General features: G+C 47.4%; 1 protein-coding gene across 2 annotated transcripts; it reads left to right on the top strand.

The window, feature by feature from the left end:
• Window positions 1-1,542: 1,542 nt before the first annotated feature.
• ZDHHC4 (zinc finger DHHC-type palmitoyltransferase 4) lies at window positions 1,543-11,659 on the top strand. 2 transcript variants are annotated; one of them, XM_045185035.3, is made up of 7 exons: window positions 1,543-1,564; window positions 2,760-2,883; window positions 3,902-3,975; window positions 4,478-4,656; window positions 6,348-6,473; window positions 7,842-8,086; window positions 10,942-11,659. In XM_045185035.3, exons 2-7 carry the CDS (start codon window positions 2,767-2,769, stop codon window positions 11,230-11,232), a joined length of 1,032 nt encoding a protein of 343 aa, XP_045040970.2. In that variant the 5' UTR covers window positions 1,543-1,564; window positions 2,760-2,766; the 3' UTR covers window positions 11,233-11,659. The 2 variants fall into 2 exon arrangements, with proteins under 2 accessions (XP_045040970.2, XP_024432849.2); XM_024577081.4 differs by lacking the exon at window positions 1,543-1,564 and adding an exon at window positions 2,002-2,192 and having other exon boundaries at window positions 10,942-11,657.
• Window positions 11,660-12,473: the final 814 nt, after the last annotated feature.

Genomic DNA, 12,473 nt, shown 5'->3' with positions numbered 1-12,473 from the left:
GTTGTTAGGACATGAACACTTGTGAACTTGCCTGAAGCTAATTATTTAATAGATGAGATTGTTACATATTTCTTTTGGTGTAGGAGCTCTGCGAAAAAACGTCTAGGTCACTTAAGCGTGCTGTGAACAGAGAAAGTTCGGGAAGCTCTGCCTACTGGTGGAGTGACAAGACAGGAAGAGCCTGGGTTCTGTGTGACCTCGTGGACCTCCTGGAGCAGAACTGCCTGCCACTCCCGGACTTTGCACCTACTTCTGGACTATTGCATGAGAAAGAAAGAAACTTCTTTCCCATCAAAGCCACTGCGTTTGGGGTCTGTCTGGTCTAACAGCATGGGAGACAGTGGAGGCGTCCCAGGGAGGCCCCCCAGAGCCCACAGTGGAGGTACCTGCAGACAGTGCCTGTACATGCTGAGGGTTTTCTGAGTCCCTTTTACAAGGAGAACATAATATTGTATTACTTTCACAAATTTTAAAAAATTAAAGTCAACCCGGCACAGTATAACATAGGTGATCAAACCAAGACTTGGTTAGTCTCAAGTGAAACCACCCAGAAACAAATGAATGGGGGTAAAAATAAAGTTCTGCATTTATAAGCAAAAACAAAAACAAAAACCAAAAAACAACTCTAACTCAAAATACTTAATCTCCAGCTAAAATTGACCAGCAGGGTGAAGGCGAGCTGGACACGGACGAATCCAGCTCACTGGGGATGTGATGAGGCTCCATCCATAACCAGTCCTCCCTGGTGGAATTATATCTATTTTTCCCCCAATTCCGTGTCTGCAAGTCGATGAAGGCCTTGCACACAAGGTATCAGAAGGTGCCCAGCTCGGTAAGTTTTTTAAAAAGGAAAACGCTTTGGGGTCAGGCAGCAAAGCCAGCCAGGAAAAGACGAGTTTAAGGCCAGTGTTTGGAGATCAGACATTTCCCCTCAAAGGGAGGGCAGGCCTGGCTCAGTGAGACAGGTTTTCAGAGGTATAAGAATAGACACCAGCCTATTCAGCTGTCTCAACGGACTCAGAGGCGTTCAGAGCAGAGGAATACACCACAGGGGCCTTCTCAGGGCTATGTTTGGAAGCAGCTCTTCTCTCCCCAGGTTCAACGATCATTAAACAGCTTTCCTTCTTATCCTCCAGATTTGTCGCCAGGCAATTGTCACTGCTCCCAGGGGCAGGATGTTCAGAGCTGTTCCGAGACTGCAGGAGCAAAGATCCAATCGTGGGGTTGGCAGAAAGCAAAGCAAAAATGTTCGCCACGAAGGCACAGCGGGTGAAGCCCCAAGTGTGCCAGCCGTGGGCTGCCGGGGTCCCCGCTCGGCTCCACCGGGGCCGCAGGGTGGCTCAAGTCGCCGCCCGACACCGGCTCCCGCCCCGCCGCAGACGCAAGCAGGTCTTTTCCTAGGCTTTTTGCCAATCGCAGGTTCCACTCCCCCGGGCGTCTGCACTTCCGCCGGAAGCCGGCCTGGACGAACGCGCCGCGTGTGACGTCACGAACCCGACGGAAGTCTGGGGGCGCGCCCTGGAGGCGCCAGTGCGGCGCGCGGGCCGGGGGGCTGCCGTGTGAGGTAAGGCGTCCTCCGCTGGGCGCTCAGGCACCCCGGCAGGCCCCGGGCTGTCCTTCTGTCCGTCTGACCGCCCCGCGAGCTGGTGTGCGTGGGGCCGCAGCCCTCGTCCACCTCAGTGTAGCCTTCCAGCTTCCTGAACCCCGCCCCGCACCTCAGTTTCCGGCCCCTGGGAAAAGCGCCTTACGCGGCCCATCTGCCGGGACCCTAGGCTGAAGGGTAGCTTCGGGGAGACCCTTCTGTCGGGTCCCCACCGCCGACACCTGGCTCCCAGCTTATTTTTTCCCAGTTCGCTTTTTCTCCAGAAGTCTGATAACCCCCTTCACCCTGCGGGGTCTCGCGTCCCCCGACTTCCAAATCCTCCGCCTCAGTGTATTCCTCCCCCGACTCCTACCACACGAGTCGTTTTAGGTGAGGGCTGAATTGATCTGTCTTTGCAACCCGATTCAGCCGTCTGGAGGAACCGGGTCTCCTGCAGCCTTGGGTGTCCCCTCTGGGTCCGGGCGCCTGCGTCTGCGCAAGAGGAGATGCCGTTGCAATTCCCTGTGAATGCTGGCAGGAGGAATGTCAGAGCTGCCCGCCGAAAAGTATCCCAAAAGAGACATGTAGGCTGGGGACCCTGAAGCACCTTGTGAGGATTGCTGCTGTTTGTTTCCTCTGTCTCGCCTCTGAATAGTTCCTAGTCCAGTTATCGTAATTGGAGGTCAGGCCCAGAATCACGTTTACCAAGGCCAGAAGTCACCGTCTCCAGTTTCTTAGCACAGGCCCGTGTTCATACGTCCTTCATAGACAGGATGCCTCGTCCTGGGCCCTCGGCCGCCTGTAGGGGGTGCTTGTTCCAATGGCATTGCCAGCACATTCTTTAGGCTGCGCTGTGTCAACCTCTGTGTTAAATCCATTGTATGTCTTTAAGGAAGTAAGAGAGTGATTTGTTGCTGGGGGAGAGAAGGTGGATGCCTTTTGCCTATATTCCCCGCTTTATTTTGGAATACGCAGATAGCAGATGCCCCAAAGCGGACCACACTGGTTTAATTAGGGACCTTTTGCAGGGGGGAGAGCTCAGGACCTGACGGGAGAGGCACTGTGCTTACGGGCTGGTGAACTTTGTTTTGGGGACCATTTAGGGAGCTGATGTCAGAGAATATGAGCCATGGAATGAGTCCCTCGGTGCAGCCACATTCTTTCTGTTCCGTTGCAGCCCCAGGATGGACTTCCTGGTCCTCCTCTTGTTCTACTCGGCTGTAGTGCTGGTCGGTGGCGCCGCGACCTGCGTCTGCTGGAGGACCAGGTCCCTGACCGGCCTGGCCAGGGGAGGCACACAGGTAACGGTGCTGCTTGGAGACCACCGGGTTGTAAAGGTCCCCCGTTCCAAGGCTCTGCGGTGTTCCTGACGGAGCAGAAAGGAGATGCTCTTTCTTATTCGTGTGTTCACTTGTTCTTTCATTTGTGGCAGTTGTCTTTGTATTCCAAAGTCTTAATGTGTTTTTCCCTTATTGTTTAAAGTAATCTTGTATCGATGCTTTGAGAGAAGGTAGCATTCTTCTTGTTTTGTTTTTTAATTGAAGATTTTATTTACTTTTAGAGAGAGGGTGAGGGAGGGAAAAAGAGGGAGAGAAACATCACTGTGTGGTTGCCTCTCACACCCCCGCACTGGGGACCTGGCCCACAGCCCAGGCGTGTGCCCTGACCTGGAATCAAACTGGCAACCCTTTGGTTCACAGGCCGGTGCTCAATCCACTGAGCCACACCAGCCAGGGCAGAAGGTAGTATTGTTAAGGTTGGCTGTTTTTCTCTGGATTTGATGCCTGTAATTGGGCATGGATGTGAGCAGTGTCTGCTTGGAGGGGCCTGATGGGTGAAACTGGGGCATACAGGAGCAGAAAGCTGAGCATTGGGCTGCCCACACTTCTTCAGGGTTCAAAGGGAGCATAACTGGGGTGAGCAGTCCTTGGGAAGGGCTTGACTTGGGAGGGACCTGGCCTAATGGCCAGTGATCTGGAGGTGGACTCCGGAACGTGGGATGGAACCCAGGGCAGGGAAAGGAGTGGCATTCACCTTAGCATTACCCATCCTCTGCTCTGCTCCCCTCCCTTGACTTGAAGACCCTGACATTGCACCTTCTTGGAGATCAGGGCGGACAATGGAGGAGTTGGCTTCAAAGGAAGGCCAGCCTAGGGAAGCCAAGCTCTTTATGCTCTTAAATCTCTTCTCTGCCCATATGCAGGAGCACAATATCGCCAGTACTGCAGTTGAACATAAAGAATCTAATTTGGCGGGAGCTGGGGGGAAGTGGGGAGAATGAAAAATGAAATTGAATGTTTCTCTTTTCTTTTGTTTTAGATATTTTCCTATATAATTCCAGAATGCCTTCAGAGAGCGATGCTAAGTTTGCTCCATTACCTCTTTCACACACGGTATTTATATTTGAGTTTAAATAGTATCTTCCTTTCTGTTTTGCTTGTTAATTGTTGCTATTCTCTAGCTTCAGGAAGCTCCTCCTGGTTTCCAGTGTGGCACGGAGAGGGATGCTGCCAAGGAGGGAGAGTCCTGGGCTCAGGGCCTGTACTCATAGATAATCTGCCTTTTCTCTCTGGGGCTTGGACGTGTCTGCTTTCAAACAGAAGTATTTAAAGAGTGGGAAAATATTGATATGTATTTCCATAAAAAGAAGTATATTCAGATATTGAGTTCTCAATTCCCAAGACAGCTGATAGTAATAATAGATGACATTCATTGAGAACTTACTTACTATGTGTTAGGCACTATGCCAAATGTTTTACATAGTTTCTCATGTAATTCTTACTGTTAGCTCCAGCCCGAAGGAAGTATTTGGCCCTTGGTCAACTTTCCCTGGTACAGCATGGTTTCTTCTTGGAGGAGTCCCCAGGAAAAAGCCATGTGCCTATTTCTTTTCAGAAACTACACCTTCATTATCTTGCACCTCATCTTGCAATGGATGGTTTATACTGAGTACACCTGGGAGATATTTGGCTACTGCCGAGACCTGGACTTCTCCTTGTGTTACCTTCTTCTGCCCTACCTGCTGCTGATTGTAAACTTGGCGTTTTTCACCCTAAGTTCTGTGACCGACCCTGGTACGTAGAGGCTCTAGGTAGAGCCAGCTCAGCTGTCCGTCTTACTAATAGTGCTGCAAACACGCAGTGGTCCCGGGAAGGACTTTGCAAAAGATTTGTTATTTAGCGTTTGCATAATCTTTCCGTTTTGAATGTTTTCTAATTTTATTTTTTCTTCCTTATTTGACCCATGGGTCATTTAGAGCATTTTGAAAATTTTCCGTATAAGTTTTTTAGTTAATTTTCTATTTTTATTTATTTTATTTTTTGTCCTCACCCGAGGACATGCTGCTTGATTTTTAGAGAGATGGGAAGGGAGAGAGAGAAACACCGATTGATTGCCTCCTATATGCACTCTGACCAGGGACTGAACCTATGACATTTCAGTTTACAGGATAGTGCTCTACTCAATTGGGCCACACTGACCAGGGCTAGTTTAATTTTTTGATACTTCCACATAATTGTGTTTTATAGAGAGCTTTTTTTTTTTTTTTTTAAGATTTTATTTATTTATTTTAGACAGAGGGGAAGGGAGGGAGAAAGAGAGGGAGAGAAACATCAATGTGTGGTTGCCTCTGGCACGCCCTCTCTTGGGGACCTGGCCAGCAACCAGGCATGTGCCCTGACTGGGAATCAAACCGGCGACCCTCTTGTTCACAGGCCAGTGCTCAATCCACTGAGCCACACCAGCCTGGTCTGAGGTATAGTATCTCTTTTGAAAATTGTATTGATATTTGCACTGTGCCTGGGCATGTAGTTTTTGTAAATGGCCCATGTTCCTGGATATAGAGAACAATACAAGTTCATTACATCAAGTTTGTTACTTATGTTCATATCTTTTATAGTCACACTAATTCTTATGTGGAGAGGTGTTATCTCATTCTGATAATAGATTTGAGAGGTTTCTTTTCATACTTTTTTGCTTCACATGTTTTGAACCTAGTGTCTGAGTGTGTGCATGTGTATTAGTTATACACACATGTAATTCTTAGTAGATGTATTAAGTTTGGAATTAGTATTATCTTTTCCTTGAAACCTTTTTCAAAATATAATGAGCCTCTGTCACTGGTAATTGCTTTCAAGTGTCTTTTGTCTAATATTAACATTATTATACTGTCTTTCTTTTGATTGATATTTGCTTGTTTTTTCCCCATTCTTGTGATTTTAACCTTTCCTGTCCTTGAAGTGTTAAATGGCCACCGGCTGATGAATAGTGAAATAGACTGTGGTATGCCTATGCAGTGCGATAAGAAGGAATGAAGTACTTATACACCGGCTACAACACAGATGAACCTCGAAAATACTATGTTAGTGAAAAGCCAGATACCAGCGGCCACAGATTGTGTGATTCTGTTTATGCAAAGCATCCAGAAAAGGCGAATCCATGCACACAGGTGTATTGATTAGTGGCCACCAGAGGTTAGGGCGTAGAGACAATGGGCGCTGACTGCGACAGGACTTCTTTTTTTGCAGTGATGAAGGTGTTCTAAAATTGTGGCCATGTTTCACAACTCTGTGATGTACTGAAACCACCGAATGGTGCAGTGTGAGTGGGTGAATTGGTTTTTTGAATTGCATTTCATTAAAGCTGTGAAAAATTATAAAATGAATCAAAACATTAAAAATAGCAATGTTTAATTGTGCTGTGTCAGGACAGATTTTGTGAATATCTTGTATTCCTTTAAACTGACCTTTGTTCTTTCTTTTTTCAGGTACCATAACAAAAGCAAACGAATTATCACTGCTTCAAGTTTATGAATTTGATGAAGTCACGTTCCCGAAGAACGTGAGGTGCTCCACTTGTGATCTACGGAAGCCAGCACGGTCCAAGCACTGCGGTAAGTGTGGCCCTGGCTGCCGCAGCTCCACCTTCCCCAGCAGACACGTGGGCATCGTCTGCAAGGGCGCGTCACAGATGTGGAAAGCAGGGCCATCTGACTCCTGGACATGGGGCAGCCCCTGCTGGCAGAGGCCCGACGCTGGTCTCTTCCAGATGACTGGAGGTGAGGTCTTGTGTTCTTGCCTAGTGGGCGGGTCGACCATCTGTGCTGGGCATGAGAGCCCTTCCTTGGCCACGTGGCTGAGCATCCACCCAAGGGATGTTTCTGCAGGATGTGGTGCTGGCAGATTCCCGTCGGGCCGAGCTTGTTCTGGGGAGTTACCAACATGCTCGACTAGTGCTGTCCAACAAAAATACAATTTGGGCCACATACATGACTTTAAATTTTCTAGTAGCCACATTACAAAAGTAAAAAGAATTAGGTGAAATTAATTTTAATCATATAATTTATTCAACCTAACATATCTAAAATACTATTTTGCCCTGGCTGGTGTGGCTCAGTGGTTTGAGGGCCAGCCTGCGAAGCTAGGGGTTGCCAGTTCAATTCCCTGTCAGGGCACATGCCTCAGTTGCATGCCAGGTCCCCAGTAGGGGGCTCGCAAGAAGCAATCACACATTGATGTTTCTTTCCCTCTCTTTCTCCCTCCCTTCTGCTCTCTGAAAATAAATGAATGAGATCTTTTAAAATACTATTTTGCAATGTAATCAATATTTTAAAAAGCATTTATAGGATAGTTTATATTTCTTGTTTTTGTACTAAGTTTTTGATGTAGATTCAGAGAGAGGTTTCAGCACCTCTCATCCAGACACTAAATTTTCATTGGAAATCTGGGGTCTGTATTTAGTCATCATAAAGTTTGCTGTTGGAAGAGCAGAGTCACTTACCCAAGCTATTCCAGTCTTAACAGTTCTTCATTAACTGAACCAGTACCAAAGTGTCCACATCTACATTGACACAATGGTTTATCTTTATCAGAAGAATTGCTTTGCCTTTAAAGCAGAAGCATTCGTTTGAAACTGCCTAAGTTACGTAAATTCACTAACTCTTTTCATCTCTGTATTATTCACATTGAACTCAGCAGGAGTATTTTATGAACATCAACGAAGTATTCCCTCAGGTGTTTCTCGTAGCCTCATATCAAGTGCTCATTAGCCACAGGAGGCTGGGCTAGTGGCTGCTGTATTGGCCACTGGGGTCCTAAAAGCGTGGTGGCAGCAGCTGCCATTCCCCCCCCCCCCCGCCCCCCCCCCCCCCCCCCCGGCTCATTCTGCCAGCTGTCTGTTTGTAGGAGAGTTGGTAGGTGTGCATGGCGTCATTGTCTCGTTGAGGACCAACTCGGGGTTGTGGCTGTCTGTTGCCGTGCAGGAGTGTGTAACCGGTGTGTGCACCGCTTTGACCATCACTGTGTTTGGGTGAACAACTGCATTGGGGCCTGGAATGCCAGGTACTTCCTCATCTACCTCCTGACGCTGACCGCGTCGGCGGCTGCCGTGGCTGTTGTGAGCACCGTGTTTCTGGTCCGAGTGGTGGCATTGTCCGACTTGTACCTGCAGACTTACATCGACAACCTTGGACACTCCCACGTTATTGACATCTTCGTTCTTGTTCAGGTAATTATGTTGTGGGCTGTAAGTTTCTAACTTCTGGTTTCAAAATTGGAAAAAAAGCACATTTGTTTTCCCAGTGAAAACATGAAGCCATTCCTTTTTAAGAAATTGATATATAGGCCCTGGCTGGGTACTCAGTGGGTCAGAGCATCGTCCCCATTCGCCAAGGCTGCGGTTTTGATTCCCTTCAGGGCACATATGAGAATCCACCAGTGAGTGCGTAAGTAAGTGGAGCAACAAATCGGTGTATGTTTGTTTCTCTCTCTCTTCCTCCCTCCCTCCCTTCCTCTCTCTCAAATCAATAAAAGAAATTGATCTAAGAAAAGATTATAAAATCTTTTAAAGTTAGTAAGTAATTCACATACCACAAAATTCACCCTTCTGAAGTATATGATTCATGGTGTTAGTGTATGATGAGTTGTGTAACTGTTGCCACTAATTTCAGAGTATTTCGTCACCCAAAAAAGAAACCCATACCTATGAACAGTCCCTCCCCACTCCATTCTGCCCCTAGTCATGGCAGCCGTTAGTCTGCTCTCCATCTCTATGGATTTACCTCTTCTGCACATTTTATATAAATGGAATCACACAATGTGTGGCCTTTTGGACTGGCCCCTTTCACTGAGCGTACTGTTTTCAAGGTTCACCCATGTCATAGCCTGAATCAGTACTTCATTTGTAGTTATGGCCGAAAAATATTCTATTGTGTGGATATGCCACATTTTATTCCATTCATTAGTTATGGGTGTTTTCACTTTTTTTTTTTTTTTAATAAAGCTGCTGTGAACATTTGTGTACAGTTTTTCATGTCAACATAGGTTTTTATTTCTTTCGAGTTACACTTATGAGTAGAATTGCTGGGTCATACGGTAGCTCTATTTGTAGTCATTTGAGGAGCTGCCAGGCTTTTCCAAAGCAGTTCCACCGGCAATGTGTGAAGGATCCAGGTTCTCCACGTCCTCCCCAACACTTGTTACATTTTATTATAGTCCTAGCTTTTACCTCATTGAACCAGAGTTCACTTTATTGTTAAGCATCACATTTGGGTATGTTTTTTTAGTTTGAAGCAGTGCCCCCCCTTTATAATGAAATGGGGATTTAGCAGTCTAGTTGCCTGTTGTTGTAGAATGCCCCGTGTTCTAGATTTGTCTCTTATTAGTGCCGTCTCATCCTTCTCTGTTTCCCATACTAGCGTAAACCGGAAGTTAGTTCTCGAGCTTTGATTAGATTCAGGTTAAAGTTTTCTCGGCAGAAACATTTCCCACGTAGAGATTTGTGTTCCCTATTGTATCCCGTCGGGTGGGACCTGGCCTGGGACGCCTGGGTTGGTCTGTTAGGGTGGTGGCCATCAGCTGTCCCTGTTGGTGACGCGCATTCTCCCCTGGCAGTAGGCAGTCTGTGTGTATGGTCTCAGTTTTGTATTAGGACTTTGTTTTGGATAGATTCCAAAACATATTAACACTGGGTCAAAGATTATCAATACTTACAAGTCTTTTGATATTAACATCTTTTGTCAAATTGCTTTTAAAACCCACTGCTGGGGTGGGAGGCACCTCTTCTAGTTTGATAGGGAAATATGGTGTGCCCTTTTTATTTATTTATTTTTAATTATTTTTATTTTTTAAAGATTTTATTTATTTTTAGAGAGAGGGGAAGAGAGGGAGAAAGGAGAGAAACATCAATGTGTGGTTGCCTCTTACATGGCCCCTACTGGGCACCTGGCCAGCATCCCCGGCATGTGCCAAGGCTGGAGTGCCCTTTTTAAAAATTACATTTCTCCTGGCTGGTGTGGCTCAGTGGATTGAGCACCTGCCTGAGAACCAAAGGGTTCCTGGTTCAGTTCCCAGTATGGGCACATGCCTGGGTTGCCAGCCAGGTCCCCAGTGGGCAGGGTGTGAGAGGCAACCACACACTGGTGCTTTTAGCTAACCTTATTGTGGCAGTCATTTCGAGATACATATATATATATATATTCATTATGTTTTGTATTGTGCATGTTAAACTTTCACAGTGTTATGTCAATTTATATTTCAAAGTTGGGAAGAAGGGAAGAAATTTTAAGCATCTTGAAAATGAAATGAAAACTTACACCCCTCCCTCCCACCCCTTACACTTTCACTACCCAGAGGCAACTGCATTTGTAGCTTGGCGTGTGTGCGTCAGGCTTTCTTCCCGTGTGCATTTGTGTTGCCATATGTGTCCGGAGAGGCGTTGTGGAGTTTGCACAGGTGGGGCCGCACAGCGCAGTGCTGGCACCTTGTGTGCTCTCCTCACTGGGCGGCCTGTCACCAACGACTTTTCCAAACTAGTGCACAGACATTGACCTCATTTGAATGGCTCCTTATTATTCCAGTTAGACTGTCCCAGGTCTGACCCTTCTTCATGGACAGACATTTAACTTGTGTATCTTGGGAGGAGGGACTGTCAAAACCAGTGCCACTATACAGTGAGTGCCCTTGTACCTGTATCACTGTGGGCGCTTCGTTTCGAAAGAGAGATCTCTTCTGTCCATGTGGACTTTAGTTTGCTGAATTAAGATCTACATTTATTTCTCTGTTTCCTTAATGAGTAGCTAACTGCACAGCACCATCTCTGGGGTACCCTTTCCCTTTTCCTCCAGTGTGCACACTTTGTTTGTTCCATATCAAACTCCGTATATACTGGGGAAGCTTCCCGGGCTGTTGGTCAGTGCTGTGTATGGTTCTGACTTGGGTTCAGTGGGTCAGATGTGCACGCAGGTGGGTGAGCGGGGGAGGCAGCTCTGACAGTTTTGCGGAAAAGACCAGGGCTGGCGGGTGCTGATCCTTACCTATCTCAGAGCCCAGCTGCCTAATGTGCTGCCTCTTCTTTGTCCCCAGTACCTGTTCCTGACCTTCCCGAGGATTGTCTTCTTGCTGGGCTTTGTCGTGATGCTGAGCTTCCTCTTGGGAGGCTTCTTGTGCTTTGTTCTATACCTGGCTGCCACCAACCAGACTATGAACGAGTGGTACAGAGGTGACCGGGCCTGGTACCAGCATTGCTCCCAAGTGGCGGGGGCCCCTTCAGCAGAGTCCCAGGTCTACCGAAACATTCACTCCCACGGGCTTTGGAGCAACCTTGGAGAGATCTTTCTACCTGCTGCTGCACACTATGAGAAAAAGAGGACATGAGACTAGGAAGAGTGTTCTGCCTTTTAAATATAGTGGACATTTATTTATGCATATGGATTCTTTCTAAGCATTGGTATTTCTGTTTTCTGATCTATATTTGTAAATTGGCTTTCAGTGGTTAAGGAAGGGAAGTGAAAAGTAGGGTTTACTAAGTGCCCAATAGAAATCTCTCTTGCTCATCCTCTGTTCACTCAGCCTATTGAAATGGAGCTTCTCTGAAGTCCTGGTGACTTCTGAGAGGTCCCAGTTGACCTTGGTCTCCCACTCTAGACTCAGCTCTTGGACAGGAGGGGGCTAATGGCTGTGTCCCCTGGTCACAGCGACTTGGAGTTGTGCCTACCTGTGCCTTCTTGATGCCCTTCCCATCTCTCCCAGGGAAAGGCCTTGTGTTTTTGTTTTTTGATATGTTTTTCCCCCACATCCTTAACCATACCCAGCATCCTCACCCAGGCCTGCTCTCGGGTCTGCATAGGCCTTTTACACAAGGCACTTTGCTGTGTTTGTGGGCTCTTGCCTACCCTCCACTGACCTCTTGTGGCCATATTCAAGTCTTTTGGGCCCTATTTTTTTTTTTTTTTAAGATTTTTATTCATTTATTTTTAGAGAGGGGAAGGGGGAGGAGAAACAGGGAGGGAAACATCAATGTGTGGTGGCCTCTCCCGGGCCCCCAACTGGGGATCTGGCCCGCAACTTAGGTATGCGCCCAGACTGGGATTCGAACTTGCGACCCTTTGGTTCGTGGGCCAGCACTAAATCCACTGAGGCACACCAGTCAGGGCTCTCTGACCTATTTTTAAAATTTCATACTAAGCTTAGTTAATTCGGTGCAGAGAGATGAATGTTGGAAAAGAGCTTCATGGAAAGTGCTGAGGGTCTTTAGGGTGGAAGAGCCTTTAGGAGCAGGGCACTTACAATTCCATGACCCTCCCAGACCCTTGTGAAGGTACCGGATTATAGGAACTTTGGGGACAGGGCTGGGAGTCCGGTAGGGAGGCGTCCTTTGTCATCGCAGCCCCTTGAATTCGGACTAGATGCCATCTTTAAGATGAGTTGCTTAGGTCTGAACCTGCCACCACTTTATCCTCACTGGCAGGGAAAGCACAGGAAAACCCCACGTGTAGGCTAGGAACCCAGGCGAAGGGAGCGGCGGGGGCATGCTGGGTCGGGGAGCGCTGGCCCAATGAGCGCTCACTGGTGCTTTGGTTCCCGAGCGGGGCGGCTCGGACTGCGAGGCTGAGGCT

The sequence above is a fragment of the Desmodus rotundus genome, unplaced genomic scaffold, assembly GCF_022682495.2.
Source record: "Desmodus rotundus isolate HL8 unplaced genomic scaffold, HLdesRot8A.1 manual_scaffold_403, whole genome shotgun sequence".
NCBI lineage: Eukaryota > Metazoa > Chordata > Mammalia > Chiroptera > Phyllostomidae > Desmodus > Desmodus rotundus.
The sequence above is the reverse complement of the archived record's forward strand: the minus strand, read 5'-3'. Positions and strand labels throughout refer to the sequence as shown.

Bases quoted from the DNA above. Each gene is read 5' to 3' on its own strand.
- ZDHHC4 (XM_045185035.3), top strand. From the start codon at position 2,767: ATGGACTTCCTGGTCCTCCTCTTGTTCTACTCGGCTGTAGTGCTGGTC. The intron at 2,884-3,901 runs GTAACGGTGCTG...CTTTTGTTTTAG, and splicing joins TGGCCAGGGGAGGCACACAG to ATATTTTCCTATATAATTCC. The intron at 4,657-6,347 runs GTACGTAGAGGC...TTCTTTTTTCAG, and splicing joins AAGTTCTGTGACCGACCCTG to GTACCATAACAAAAGCAAAC.